Source organism: Bos grunniens, chromosome 24, assembly GCF_055505025.1.
Source record: "Bos grunniens cultivar Pamir isolate PY7600 chromosome 24, Bosgru_T2T1.0, whole genome shotgun sequence".
Lineage (NCBI taxonomy): Eukaryota > Metazoa > Chordata > Mammalia > Artiodactyla > Bovidae > Bos > Bos grunniens.
In genome coordinates, this window is record NC_141188.1 from 3,869,034 (window position 1) to 3,884,430 (window position 15,397).

The 15,397-nt window shown below is 54.8% G+C and overlaps 1 protein-coding gene across 4 annotated transcripts in view; it reads left to right on the forward strand.

The window, feature by feature from the left end:
- MBP (myelin basic protein) overlaps positions 1-15,397 on the forward strand; it is a 106,012-nt gene that overhangs the window by 66,711 nt on the left and 23,904 nt on the right. Inside the window, exons 4-5 of one of the 4 annotated variants that reach the window (XM_086372545.1) lie at positions 6,639-7,069; positions 13,448-13,525. In XM_086372545.1, coding sequence (XP_086228671.1) covers positions 6,639-7,069; positions 13,448-13,525 — 509 coding nt within the window. Of the gene's footprint in view, positions 1-6,638; positions 7,070-13,447; positions 13,526-15,397 lie in introns of those variants that run through there. The other 3 variants (XM_086372546.1, XM_086372547.1, XM_086372548.1) reach the window with 3 other exon arrangements.

Sequence of the window (15,397 nt, forward strand, 5' to 3'; positions counted from 1 at the left end):
TGAACCTGAGCTGTTGATGTTGTGCAGTCACTAAGTCGTGCCCGACTCCTTGCAACCCCGTGGACTGCAGCACTCCAGGGTTCCCTATCCGTCACTGTCTCCCGAAGCTTCCTCACACTCACGTCCATTGGGTCGGTGATACCCTCCAACCATCTCACCCTCTGTGGCATTTGAAGATACAGGAAAACTCAGGGGTGAAGCTGCAGCCATCCTCACGCTGGCCTCTCCTGGACTCAGGAGGCTGTAAGCGGCTCCCGGGGGCGTGGAACAGAGCGGCCACCACGTCGGCCCAAAGCAGGGAAAAGCCGTGAGTCCCAGCCAGACCAGCGCTCTCCCCACAGAGGAGGAAGGTGCAGCCTTCCCTAAGAGCCCAGAGGGTGGGAAACAACGGCGCGTCAAGGGCGCTGGGTCTCAAGGTCGGCAGCATGTCCTACGCTGCCCTTCCCTGGCAGTGACTGGGCACGGGGGCGCGGGTGAACAGCGATGTCACTGGATGTGTGTAGTGCAGGTTAAAGGGTCAGCCTGGTTATTTGGAGAAGGAATAGCTCACTGGCCACTCCTCCCCAGCCAGTCAAAAAAAGAGCAGAATTGGGGGCCACCCTGTGCATTCTGGAGAAGGCAGTGGCACCCCACTCCAGTACTCTTGCCTGGAAAATCCCACGGACGGAGGAGCCTCGTAGGCTGCAGTCCATGAGGTCACTAAGAGTCAGACACGACTGAGCAACTTCACTTTGACTTTTCACTTTCATGCATTGGTGAGGGAAATGGCAACCCACTCCAGTATTCTTGCCTGGAGAATCCCAGGGACGGGGGAGCCTGGTGGGCTGCCGTCTGGGGGGTCGCACAGAGTCGGACACGACTGAAGCGACTTAGCAGCAGCAGCAGCAGCTGCGCATTCTGCCTCTGGGTCTGGGGTGTGGCTTGGCATCTGTATTGCTTCTTGTATGTTCACACACACACTCTCACATATATGGTTTTGATGCAAGTCGGTGATGGAGTATAATTTCCAAGAATGTGGTAGAAAACAGCATAAGGTATACAATCTAGGTAAAAACAGTCATTTAAATACAGAACAGCACTCACTGAATCATCACGGTTTGTTTGAGACCATCATGTATGAATGTGTGATGTTTGTCGTTTTCTGGTTACAGTGAGACAATGGGTATAAGTAGCAGTTTATAAACAAGCAGGGCTCAGAGCTTCCGCGTGGTCGCAGGGTGACGTGTCCGCAGCCAGAGCTGCAATGTGATTTTCAGGATCCCTCAACTCAGCCTTTCTGAATGTTCAACAGGCATTAGCACATTCTGCCAAGGACAGCTGGTGTAGTAAATTGTGAGCAGATGGTTATGCGTGCCTGTGGGGTGGGCAGGACGGGGTGTAGGGGGAGGCAAGGCAGCCGCTCCCACCCTGCAGAGCTCTGGGGGACCCAGGGCCCTGTTGCTCGCAGAGGAGGCCCTGGCTGGGCTCTGGGAAGCCCTCCCATCTCTCCCAGTCAGTGCCTCTGTTACACACAAATGTCTCAGCCATCGGTCATCTGCAGTTAATGTCACCCTGAGAGGCAAAACCTAGGGTCAGGTAAAGGCAGTGGGGGCCCGCGTGGAGTACCCAGAACTGGGGGTGGCCTGCAGCTGGGGCCTCAGAGTAAGCATCACCTCCTACGTGGAGCCCTGCTTCACTTGCTCTGCCTCGGTTTGCTCACCTGAGCAAGTGGACTTGTAAATGACCTGCTCCGTATGGCTGCTGGTCACACTTATAAAACTTCCAGCGAGAGCTCACCTTTCCCTCCTGGACCATCACCAGGCGCTGCATCTATGGAAGGGGTGGCCCAGGCAGACCCCCAGCATGCCCAGTCCCACGTGTGCCACTACAGGAGTCTCTAGGTGCCAGAGACAAGCGTGCGGCCCCACCTCCCTATTCATGACCACAGACACCGCCGGAGGCTTGGGGCCCTCATCTGGTGGGCAGGGGGTCAAGGTCAGCCTCTGGAGACCCTCCTGGCGACATTGCAGGTCCTGACCCTGTACACGGGGCAGCCTGTGCTTTCTGCACCATCCCCTGCACACGGGGCAGCCTGTGCTTCCTGCGCCGGCCCGTGCACACGGGGCAGCCTGTGCTTCCTGCGCCGTCCCCTGCACACGGGGCAGCCTGTGCTTCCTGCACCATCCCCTGCACACGGGGCAGCCTGTGCTTCCTGCACCGGCCCCTGCACACGGGGCAGCCTGTGCTTCCTGTGCCGTCCACATGGTCTGGTTTGCTGCAGACAGTGCAGAGCACAGGTGGATGAAACGACCTGGGGGATGAGCCCTGCTTGACAGCCACGTTCCATGTGAGTGACTCACCCAGCACCTGCGCTCGGCTTTGCACTTGGAGAAAGGCAAGGCAGGGATGCTAAGGGCTTTATCTGGAACCTCGGAGCCGTGCTGAGGGGTTTCTCTGAACCTCCACAAATTGCCAGAAAGAATTCAGTTGTGCAGGTGAATTCATTTCTAAGCCAGAGCTCTCTAGACCCTGGCATCCAGCCTTTTGGGATGGAAGGAAATTCTCTGTTAAAAATGGTGGAACAGCTGGGAACTAAGTCCTTCCAGCCGAGAAGAGAGAGCAGAGTCTGGGTTCTGTTGCTTGCTGGTGGAGTCTGGCCTGGGAGACAGCACTTCCAGGTTCAGTACCTCGTGCCACCCCAGTGACCTGAGGGGACAAGTCTGGCAGGGTCCCCGCCTTTAGGGACGGCACTGCCAGCTGGGAACAATTTAGGTGGACCTGAGGCAGTCCCTCTGTGAGGCTGACCACGTAGAAGCTGCATCGAGAGAAGCTCGGTCCAACTGCCTGGAGCAGACCTCCCAGTGGGTGGGGGCTGGGGGGTAGGTGTCAAGGTCAGGGGGTACAGGGGGCGGAGGCCAAGCACACGGAGCCGGGCACACCGCAGGGCCTGGGGGAGAACTAAGAGGCCGGAGCAGCCCATCCTGGAGGGCAGGGGAGGATGCTCCCGAGGGCCGAGGCAGGGTCGGTCCTGGGAACCATCAAGGTCACGGTCAAGGTCACGGTCACGCCAGAGCTGAGCGCCCAGGAGCTCCCGTTCCATGAGCTGCAGGGCCCAGCAGGGCCGTGAGCAAACTCAGCTCAGGGGTAAGTAAAGGAAGAGGTGATGTGGTCAGGGGCGTCTGGAGTAACCCGGGAGAAACTGCAGACTCCGACCCCGGCCTGCTGGTGGCGGGGGGTGGGGGAGGGGAGGGGCAGGATGCCAAGGACCCACAGGCCAGGTGGTCACAGCGAGACCCTGGGCTGGAGCCTCCCCGGGGCGTGTGACACTGGTGAGTTGCTCCAAACAGTCATCACTGCCCCGATGTCACCATCCTGGTCTGCAGGGCAGGGGGTCTCTGTGCCCCAGAAACCACCTTCCAACTTACTAGGTCCTCAGCTTCTCAGAGACACTTGTGATTTTAACACCGCCACCCTCAAAAGTACACTTCCCTAAGTTTCCTGGGGTGGGTTTACCCATTAGACGGAGGTGTGACTTTTTTAAGACATTTTCTTCCAATTTCCTGTAGAATCTAAACAGTAACTGAGAGAGGATTATAAATGTCTGTTGGGGTCCTGCCAGATCTGAGCCACTCACGTTGTGCACCAGAGTTCTGCTCCAGAATTACCATCTAAATAAGAACTCTGCCTCTTTGATGAAAGCTGTTATGAATTGACAAATTAACACTGCACTTGTCCTTACCGAAAATGCTGCAGATCCACAGATTTTAGCTTCTCCTTGGGCTCCTTGCATCCCGGGAGAAGCAACTTCCAGGACACAAACGCCCTTCTCTGTGCCTCACAAATAACCATATTCAGGGACACAAAGGCTGACTGTTGTAAAAATATTAGTATTCAGATGCGCTTGTGTTTCGTTAATGCATTTAACCACGTACAATATAGCGATTGTTTCCCATTCACATTTGCATTAATTTATATTAGCCACAGAATCTAAAGCACAGCGAGAAAAGCAGACCCTTTCTGTTGCAACCTATAAATTAGCTCTGCGTCCCTGTAAAAATCTACAGCCTGGTGCCGGCCACAGCATTCTTCAGGGTGCTGTCTCAGGACGGTGCGAGGTGGTGAGGGCCTGATATGTGATAAATATGAGTGGTTTCGTGTGGTTCATTTAATCAGTGTCAGAAACGATGTGCCACACTCTAAGTGATGGGTTTGTAAGGCTTATAGCGTGGCTGGCATAAGGCACAGTTGACACCTGCGTGCACCCTCTTAGGAGCAGGAGAGAGACCCCAGGACCCCGCGGCCTGGCTGTTTGCCTGGTAGTTGGTGTCCAACAGACATTTATGATGTCTGTACTCCGCTTTGGGAGCATAGGTCAATATATTGACTGCACAATGAATGTCACCCAGGGACAGTCTCTTGAGCTCTCTGATTTTGTTAAAGGAGTGTGCACCCTTCAGTTTTTGTAATTTATATTGTGGAAGTAGGTGCTGTAGATGTAAAGCCTCCCCTGAACACGTGTGATGAAAGGAGAGGCCCTCCATAAGCCCATCACCCAGACTGGCCGACCCTTCCTGACACCCCCGGACACGACCTTGGCCCTGCCTTGACTTAGCCCCTCCTACCTGTGTTCACCCGCACCTGTGCTCAGGCTGAGTCTTCTTCTCCCTTGAGGTCTGGTCCTGCCCACACCCTGTTCCTTGACTGTCTCTGGGCACTTTCTGGAAAAAAAGAAAAAAAAAAAAAAAAAATCCCTTCACCTCAACCCCTGAAGCCTGCACAGGCTGGCCGGCCTCTCTCTTGAAGTGCATCCTCCCTTCAGCCCCTCCCCCCACCATCCCCCTTTACCTCCCCCGCCGGCCCCCTCCCCACCCCCCCACCGCATCCTGCCCCGCCATCACCCCTTCCCGCCCTCACTGGCTCCCCGTCTCCCTCAGGCCTCACACCTGCCCCCTGGGGCTCCAAGCCTCCCTGCTCCCAAGTAAACACACCAAGCTCCTTCCCTAGGACTGTCTCCCAGGCATCCTTCCCTGCAGAAGCATGTTGCCCCCACCCCCCTGTCCCCGAGCGGCCCACACTCTCACACTGTCCCCTCAGTAGGTTGTCCTGACGCCCGTGTCCCGCTTCCTTTCGTGTCGTCACTCGACGTGACTTCACACAGTCTGTGTCCTATGGCAGCCACAGCAAATGACCGCAAACAGGACTTGAAACAGCGGGGAACTCTCCTCTCCCGGCTCTGGAGGCCAGAAACCTGCACCAGGTGTGGGCGGGGCGGCGCTCTCCCTGGTATCTCTGGGGAGGGGCTGCCCTGAGCCTCCCACATCCCTGCGTCCTGGAGACCCTGAGTTGTGGACACACCAGGCCACGGTCTGCTTCCACACCACATGGCCTCTCCTCTGTGTGTCTGCATCCAGATGCCCTCTGCTCACAGGGACACCAGTCACTGGGTCAGGGCCCACCCTACACTAGTGTGACCCCGTCTTGACCTGATGACATCTGCCAAGACCAGAGGTCCAGAGAAGTTCACATGCATGGGTGCTGGGGGTTAGGATGTGGACACACCATCTAGAGGACACCATTCAACTCATATTGCTCGTTTTCATCTCTGTTCATGAGACAAGGACCACATTTTTGTTGAACTAATGCAGGACATTACGTTTGCCAGGTACTCGGTAAGGCTGGGTGGATGGATGGATGTGTAGATAAGTGGATGGGTGGGTAGATGGATGGATGTGTAGATAAGTGGATGGATGTGTAGATAAGTGGATGGGTGGGTAGATAAGTGGATGGATGGATGGATAAGTGGATGAGTGGGTGGGTGGATGCTGTTGGTAAATGTCAGTGAATAGATTGCTGGGCAGTTAGATGGATGGATGCTGTTACAGGAAAGTGTGAGTATACCCACAATTTTTGTCGATGCGTAATAAACTTTGGAGAGGAATGCTCAATTATACCCATCTTTGTAATTGAGGGCAAGATGAGGTCCTGCCATTCTTAAGAGAAATGCTGTGTATTTTTGTGAAAAGCTAAGGGAGAGTGGTGTGCAACATGAGACACCCCCTTCCCACTCAAGTTTTCTGATTGTCACTGCTTGCAGAGGAGAAGCCCAACCAAAATGTCCTGAATAAGCAGTTCTGTCCTGCAAGAGGCCTCTTGTGGACTCTGGGAAGTAAAGAATTCTAAACACCCCGTTTCTTTAAGGCATGAATTGCAAAAGACGTGGGAGGTTCCATTTTTACTGAGAACACTAAAAATACCTTTTGTCAAATACATGCTTCCGACACGCTTGGCTTGGGCACCAGTGGCCTTTTAGGTGATAAATGTGCCATCAAGGTGCCCAGAACCCTGGAGCCTCCCAGGGAAGGAGTGGCAGCACCCAGGGGCGATGTTGTGCATGGCTGTGTTTGCTCTGGGAGGCCTGGTGCCCAGTCCGGAGCCCCTGAGACGATCCCCAGGGCCCCTGAGATACAGAGCCGCCACCAAGAGAGAGGCTCGGGCCGGGCGGGTCCTCCCCAGGGCAGTCAGGGGCCACACAGGGCTGCATGGCGCCCACACCCTCCGTGGATTCTGTAGGAGACGGCCAGTTCGCCAACCGGGAAGAAAGCGGCATTGTCCGTGGCCCGCTCTGCACAGCCCCGTTCACATCTCGCTGTTGTTTGCAGGAGCGGCAGATGTGGTCCCGAACAATGGGGCCCCCTCGCAGGACACGGCGGTGACAGACTCCAAGCGCACAGCGGACCCGAAGAATGCCTGGCCCGAGGCCAGCCCAGCTGACCCGGGGGGCCGCCCCCACCTGGTCCGCCTCTTTTCCCGAGATGCCCCGGGCCGGGAGGACAACACCTTCAAAGACCGGCCCTCGGAATCAGACGAGCTCCAGACCATCCAGGAAGACAGTGCGGCCGCTCCCGGGGCGGTGGACGCAATGGCGGCCCAGAAGAGACCCTCCCAGAGATCCAAGTACCTGGCCTCGGCGAGCACCATGGACCACGCCAGGCACGGCTTCCTCCCCAGACACAGAGACACGGGCATCCTCGACTCCCTCGGCCGCTTCTTTGGCTCGGACAGGGGTGCGCCCAAGCGGGGCTCAGGCAAGGTGAGCTCCGAGGAGTAGAGGCGCACGACACGGGCGTCCCCGGGGGAGTGAGTGGGGCGGGAAGGGGACCCGCGGGTGGACTCAGCCCCGAGAGGAGGCGCAGCGTCTTGCTGGAGATGCTTAGGAGCCCCTGGGTCTCGGCTTTTGAAGTTCCCACCCTCCTCCCCCCGCTGACCAGGGATGCAGTCGGAACGCGGTTCAGGGTGGAGAACATTCTGAGTTCGCATCTCGGGTGGCGTGGGTGTGGGCGCCGCAGAAAGGGAGCCCTGTGCTGGGGCCTCCTGTGTCTCGTGCTTGGGGGCTTGAGTGCTGGTTCCGCTTCTGCTCCCGCGCTCCGGGGTCAACACTGGGCTAAGCCCATTTGTTCTTGGACTCAGTGCCGCTAGCCTCGAGTTGCCTTGTAACAATACTGCGATTGAGGACTTTGGGACAAATTTAAATTCGCCTTGAGCAGACGTTGTCTTTTGTCTGAGTCGCAGAGGGGAATAAATGAAGTGTGTCTGTGAGTCAGAACTGTATGATTTTGTTAATCTGTTCGTTTGAATATAGAATTTGCGCTTTAATTATTTAAATGTTCTGTAGAGAAAAATGTATCACAAGAGAAAACTGCTCCTATTGTGGTCCAGGTTGCAGCAGTGGCTACTGGACTTGATGGTGAATAGATCTTTCATGGTTGACGTTTCATTGAAAAGCTAATCCCCAAGTGACAATCAGATAGCAAATACACAGCCTGCGTGGCACCTGATTTTTAGAGCGTTGGACAGCTGGGGGATTTTGGAAAGAGTGAGGCTTTCCATAAAAGCCCCTGGTTTATTGGGGGTGCTCACAAAACTCCTAAGATGCCCTTTGCTTCTGGCTGTGTCCTGTGCTTATCCTGAAAGGCCCAGGGAGGCACGAGGCTTCTGAGCCGAGTGTGGGCAGAGGCCCTTGATGTCCTGGTCTCATCCTCAGTGCTGGGGCCCTGGGAGCACGGGAATTTCTCAGATTTGCTTTAGTCTCTAGCTACAGTTCTTAAAATGACTGACGATCCTGATGTTGTTAAAGATAAAACAGATGTCAGCTGCGCCTGTGTGGTGTCAAGGTGCGCTGAGGTTTTCGGGCACCTGCTTGGAGCTGAGGTCTGTCGTGTGGCCTTCTAGTGAATAACTCAAGTGTACCTTCCGGGCTTCTAGAGTTTGTTTCCTGACGGTTTCCTTCTGCGTCCTGTACTTTGGGGCAGTCGTACCCCACCCCTTAAAAGTGGGTCAGCTGACCCATTTCTAATGCTAGTTTCAATCCGAGATGCTATCAAGCCACACCGGACCCTGGCTGCCTAACCCAGTCTTGCAAAGCACCTCACATGCCTGTAGTGTCACCAGTTTCGAAACCTTAAATATGCTGCTTAACCCAAAGCAAAAATACAGGTGCGGAGACTAAACAGCTGGAGAGCATCTGTTATAAAACAAGCTTCGTTTCAGTGGTGACAGGTTAAGCTAAAATCAGACTGTGAAAGCATTTATGTCAGTTGTTGTGACCTTATCTCAAAATGACTGTATTATACATACAGGTTTTTCTGCCTTTGTGTAAAAGTTCAACATTGATTGCATAAAGTCTCATATTCCTCAACATTTTCAAAGAAAAGATGCCTCAGAAGTAGACATCCATGTTGCAAACTAGCCTTGCTAGATTATCAAGAATCTAGATTAAAACATTTTCACAGGATTTAAAAAATAAAAACAATGTTGAAATAGTTGATTTAGTACTTTTAAAAGTATCAATTCTGTTCACGCCTGGGTCTTGAATAAAGAAGATTTTTAAATGAACAGCTTTGCCCTTTGATGCCAATGAAATCCATTAGAATTTTAATGTGAAATCATATCTGTGATTGCTTATTACAAACACTGGCCAGGGTACATTCCTGTCTTTGCTGAAAATATGCAGTGGGGCTTCCTGGAAATACTTTTCAGCTCACCTGTTTTCCTGTGGATGTTTTGTTCACTTTTAAACACTGGAGGTATGAGCATAATACACTCTATACCCAATGACACACTTGCAATGGCTAGAAGTCTGCAGTTTTTTATTGGTGTGGGTTTGTTTCTTGGTTCTGATTTTATTTTTGCTTTGCTCTGTTGATAAACCAGGAGAGCCCTCATCTTATTAGATGCTAGAAAGGTCTTTTGGACTGAAGCATGTGAAGCTGAATGGAGCCCTTGGCTCCTGGAAAAGGGGCTGTTTGTCACCTGCCCCCCTCCTCCGAGGACACGTTGGGGGCCCCGGGGTGAGCAGCGCCCCCAGTCCTGGGAGTGCACCAACACACCCACCCTTTGTGCGGCCAGGAGTTGGCATTCAGGGAAAGCACACACAAATTCCTTGAGGAGGCATATTCTTTTGAGAGCCTTAAATGAAAAGTGCATTCATGGAGACCACTCGCCTTTGTTTTGGGAGGAAAGAAAGACGGAGTTGTTGCGTTTAAGGAGCAGGTTTCCAAGTCCCTGGACAGTGGGGCCCTGTGAGGGCCAGCACTGTATCCTCAGGCTTCACCCCAGAATCTTGACCCCTTAGCTTGGAGAGTAACCAAGGTGGCCACAGTGACCTGGGCAGCCCCCTAGAGGGACTCGAGGAGAAGGCCTGTGTCGCCTTCCTCCACGAGAGCCCGCCCTCCTGCAGGCTTAGGTCCTGGCCATTATGCCTGTTTCCTGTTATGCCTGCTGACTTTGTGGTCAGAGCCGCGTCTGTGGACCGCTGGTCTCAGCGCCCATGGCCGTCCGTGTCCAGCCTCCCCTACCCGCCCCTGGTCTTGACTGTGGGGGGTGAGAACCTTTGCTGCCGATTAGCGCCCTGGGGACAAGCAGTCTTGGAAATTAGTCATAGTGTTCTGTTCCCTGCCTTTTCCCCACTGCATTTTAACTTCACTCACATTCTAGTTGTACAGTAACTGCTAACTCCTCATTGTTAACAGGGTACCCTAATGCTGGAGATGTGTTCTGTAACCCCCGGGGAGGGTGACATTGGAGGGTGATGTGAAGGACACGGCAGGAAGGGTCTGGGTAAGGTGCCCCCTCCATGGAGTCTGGCCCCGGGCTTGGGGCCGGTAGAGCTGCACTCACTCACCTCTGCTGGGAGTGAGTCCGCTCACAACACACAACCCAGGAATCTCAGTGTCACCCACCCAGCCACGCAGCACATGGTTTGCCAAGAGATTTGGCCAGAGACCTTTCTAGAGAAAAATCTCTTTATGCTGGGTGTACTTGTTTCCACACCCAAAGAAACACTTGCTGAGATTTACTACAGGAATCCCTTCTGAAGTATTAATGTCATTCTTCTGATCGATTATGGATCAGCTATTGATTGGCTCCCAGTACTTCGCCGTGTCCTCCTGCGGCCTCCACACCCTCAGCGCTCCGGGCGAGAGGTCGGTCAGAACGTGACGCCCCTGTGTGGGCGGCGATGTTCTGGTCCTCCGAGCGAAACGTTTGTAAATTGTGTTGATGTATTTAATGCTGATTGCCTTCTGCTGTCTGTATTCCAATTTGATTTTGTGATGACCTTTTACTTTTTATATATCTCTCCCTTTTTAATGCATTTATTAAACATTTTAACACACTAATTCATTGCACGTGAGTTTTTTAAGTTGTCTTTTTTGACGTCCCTCCCTTACTAAACACATGTGTGACTGGCTTCCTGACAGCAGCTGAACAACAGGTGAGTCTGGCGCCTGCGCACCCGCTCTGTGCTCCGCTTTCAAGCATCAGCTTTACACACAGAGCTTTCTGTTCTCTGATCCTTCTGTGAGGACAGTTCTCACTCTGCCTGATTGTTAGTATTTCTTGAAAATGCCGTCCTGCACACTTCGGGGGAGTGTCTCTACCCTCCTGTGTGTCTGGGACACGGAACCCACAACAGCACTTATTGAGTGATTGAGCACAGAAAGACTGCCCCCAGCTGGACTCCCCGGAGGGTGCAGACCAGGCGGTCAGATCAACACTGGAGAATCTGAGGTTGGAGTGTGAGGCAGACAGTGACTATGCGAGGTGGAGTGCAAGCTGGGAGCCTTGGTAAGCCGGAAATAAACACGTGTGCTGTGCTAGGGCGCTTTAGTCATGTCCGACTCGTTTTACGACCCCATGGACTGTAGCCCGCCAGGCTCCTCTGTCTGTAGAATTCTCCAGGCACGAATACTGGAGTGGGTTGCCATTTCCTCCTCCAGGGGATCCTCCTGACCCAGGGATCAAACCTGAGTCTCCTGCATTGCAGGCAGATTCTTTGCTGAATGAGCCACAGGAAAGCCCCAGAAATAAGCATAAAGATATGGAATTAATTTTGATTTATCTTCCATTCATCTGTACCCATACCCTGCCACCAGACCCTCTTCTTAATTCATCTCCTGTTAAACTCGCTTCCACTTTCTGGTGTTGATTTCCATCATCATTGACTTTCCTTTTGGCAAAAGGAATGGCCGATTCTTACTGGTTGACAGAGAGCTCCGCTTGATATCTGAGAGACTATCTCATCATGAGGGAAAAAAACACACCCTCAGTCTCTCGTGCAAATCACTAAGGTGCGGAGTCAGCATCCCAGAACTGGAGAAGCCTCTTGTCACACTCTGGTTAATAGGTTATCTTCGAGTTTTTCCGTCACAGACATCACAACACTCTTATGTGCCCAGAAATCATCCTGCTTCATTGGAAGCAGTAAAAGGCGGGCAGGGGTGACACGTGACGCCTTCCTGCCTCTTCTCCTCCCACCTGGGCTGGCTCCCCCACTTCTTCTGCCAGAGATAACCTCCCCTTGACCCTGAGCGTATCTGGACGGGAGGCAGAGAACCCGCCTCAACTACATCGTCCCTCCTGCTGCTGCGGGAGGGGCCGGTCACTGGGGGGTCGCCCAGGGGGCCGCCCCATCTCAGCGCCTCGGGCCAGCGTCCCAGGCTCTGTGACCAACACTCAGGAGGCCAGGGATGGCAGTGGTGGGCGCTTACCGCCAGCCCCCAGAGCTGCCTGAAAGTGCTGCAGAGACGACATCGTCATGGAGAAGGGACGCAGTGTGAAATAGAGGACCAGAAAGTTTTCTTTGTCTGTGGACCAGGTGCCAGCGTGGACTGGCCCACAGGCCGTTTTTGAGGGTTTTCACCCTCGGTGGGAGCAGCCAGGCCTCTTAGAGGCAGAGAATCCTCAAGCTTGTCCACCGAGACATGCTGCTAAATAAATACTCCGTGTCTTACTCGTTTAAGTACCCAACGCCCAGTGCGTCTTGCTGGCACAGAGCATGCCTCTCACGTGTGCAGAAAACTGAACATGAGCTACCCAGCCAAGCACAGGCTCACCACAGACTTGCCTCCGGGAATTCTGTTCACTTTGCAATAATATTTCTGGAACACCATAATGCTTCCCCATATCACAACTACTGCCTATTTCCATGCATAACCAGCTATTCACGTCATTTTAAAAATCCATTTCATCTGTCGTCAGTTTAAGACCTCTCTTGACATCTACTACACTGCCTTCATCTCTTGACCTCTGTAAGGCGTCCGCTGTCTCTGTTTCTCTCTCTCACCATTTGTCATCGCCATCAGAGGCCCTTCCTGCAGGCCCCTGTCCTTAGTCCTGTAATAACATTCTCTACCACATCCCTCAAAGTTGCTCGATTTGGCAACTGTCTCATAGGTAATAGAACAGGAAAAATGCACTCAGAGCAAATACTATTGAGGAAGATTTATAATGAAGTTTACATTCATTCATAACTCACGAAGGACTATTAAGTCCCTATTAATATTAGACTCCTAAATGTCACCAACAGCAGAGAAGAATATGCAAGTGGTCTGCCGGAGGGACACTCCGTTGCCCTTACAATGACCTCCGTTTACTCCAGGGCAAACCGAGAGAGTCCAGCATAACAGATGTCACGGTGACCCCCACAGAGTGGGAAAGACGTGTCTGTCCCGTGCAGAAGCTAACACACTCAACTCTGAAAGGAAAAGAATAATAAAATAAACTGCCTCGGCGTGTCAAATCCACTCCACTACAGACTTGGAAAGGCCCTTTCAGCTCTTCACGTGGAGCTGTCTTGGACCCACATGTCTGGTGCCGGCGGCGTGTTTAAGAGAAGGTGGCCACAAAGCCAGCTACGGCCCCGGCGCAGGTGCTAGGGCAGGACGCTCCCCCGAGCCTCCCTCTCGTCCCATCTCTCTGTGGTCCTCTCGGGGGCTGCCCCCTTCTGTCTTCTCGCTCCGTGTGTCCCCTGACACCCAGGCCCCAGCTGGTCCACTGCCCACCCTCTTGCCAGGCCACATCCTCCCATCCTCACCCCGCCAGCCCTCCTCCCCACCCGGGGTCCGCCGGAGGACGTGGGGCCAGCCCGGGTGCCCGCGCGGACTCAGGCGCCACTCTGTCCCTCTGGCAGGTCCCGTGGCTCAAGCAGAGCAAGAGCCCCCTGGGCCCCCATGCCCGCAGCCCGCCCGGGCTGTGCAACATGTACCAGGTAAGACGGCTCCTCCTCGCGGCCGCGGCCACACGGCGTCGGGGCTGTCTCGCTCCCGCCCCAGGAGCCTTGGAGAGGCAGCTTGTCTCCCCTGCAGGGCAGCTCCTGGGGAGGTGCGCCAAAGGAAAATGCAGAGACCGAGAGGAGGGGCCTCAAGAGGGAAACAGGGCCTCGATTCTGGGTTGGGGGGCCCTGCAGGGCCGCGGGCGGGGTGAGGGCAGGGAGATGCCCGCGGCAGGCCTGGCCCACCCTGAGGCGGCCTTTAAGAACCAGCACCTAACAGACTCTGCGTGCCCGCCAAATGCCAGGTGGATGAGCCCTTCCAGGCGCGAGCCCAGTGAGCATCCTTAGGAGGAGGAGCCTGTGGTCAGTCCTCCAGAGTCTCAGCTGACTCTCAGAGCGCAGGATGGGGGGCACAGGGACCTTGGGGTGACCCCGGGGAGGTGCAGGGTGCCGTCCGGCTGAGACTCCGCTCTCAGGCCCGTGGGTCCCAGCGGGCACCGTGTCCCGGTGCCGGGCTCTCCACCCTGGGACGACACAGGAGGAGGACACCTGGTGCTGGAACAGGGCGTGGGAGGGCCCCGGGTGGGGGCTCAGGGACCCTCACTGTGCATCTTCCTCCACAGACGCACGGGGGAGGAGCAGGAGCGGGAAGGAGGCGGGTGGGAGGGGCGCCCACATCTGCTGAGACGCCAGAGCCAGGAAGACAGGTTGTCACCCTGTGTGATGGTGGGGCCACAGACCCCAGACCTGGCAAGCCCCAGAGAAGGAGCAGGCGTGCCTGACAGGCGGCTCCGGAAAGCCGGTCCAGGAAGGTGGGCAGGGTGGCCGCGGAGGCCAGGGACAGGGGGCTCAGAGGCGCTGGGCCCTGGGCAGACACCGGGCTGCAGGCTATGTGGGAGGCACTGTTGTCAAGCCCCCGGGGGTTAATGGAACCTCCACTCCAGGCTGCAGGGGGTCGGAGGGGTGCCGCCCCCAGAGAGAGGGGAACCGTGTTTCAGGCGTGGTCACCATGCGCACTGCACAGAGAACCCCCTCGCCTCGGTGGCTCCTCAAAGCAACACCCCCATCCCCAGGAAGGCGGTGTGGGCCCAACCCCCTGGAGGCACATGTTCTCTGCAGCCCTTGGGCCTCAGGTGGTTCAGACTCAGCCAGGAGGAAGCCGGGGCTGGCCCTAAATGCCTTCCTGGGGCAAGGGTGTGGGGGCTGAGGTACACAGTCACCCTGTGGCAGGGATGTGGGGGTCAGACAAGGACCCCCTTGCGCCCTAAGCCCTGAAGCCGTCTGGAGCCCCGCCCTTGCCTCCGTGGGTCACATCACCATAAGAAAGCAGACACACTCCACCTCCGACAGGCAGAGACTTTGCCAGAAATCCCAGACTCAGCACAGAATGTGGGGGGTGAGAGGCCAGCGCTTCGGTGTTCAGGGGATAAATAGAAACCTTCAACAGAGTGTTTGGTTTTTCTCTTTTGCTGGAACAAAGGCAGCAGGCCTGCCCTCCACATCTTCATGATAGATGTGCTCTGCCCACGTGTACAAGTGGGACGGACATGCATGCTCTCACACCTGCAGGGGTGTCATCCCCGGGCTCTGCAGACACAGCCCTGGGGCCGGGTGCCAGGGCCTCCAGTGACAGGCCTCTGTCTTTGCGATCTCTTCACTATGTCTCCCCCTGGCACGTCAAATTCTTCATTATTTCAGGAAAGAGATTAGATCAAATTTTAAAAAACCCAAAGGTTTATTGACTTTTCTTTATTCCCTTAAAAAACAATATAGCAACTACTTTCTGGACTAAAAAAAAAAAAAAAAGAGGTTATGTTTATTGGAGAGGAAAAGGCACCAGCCATGGGAAAGGGCTGAAACGCCTGGTGG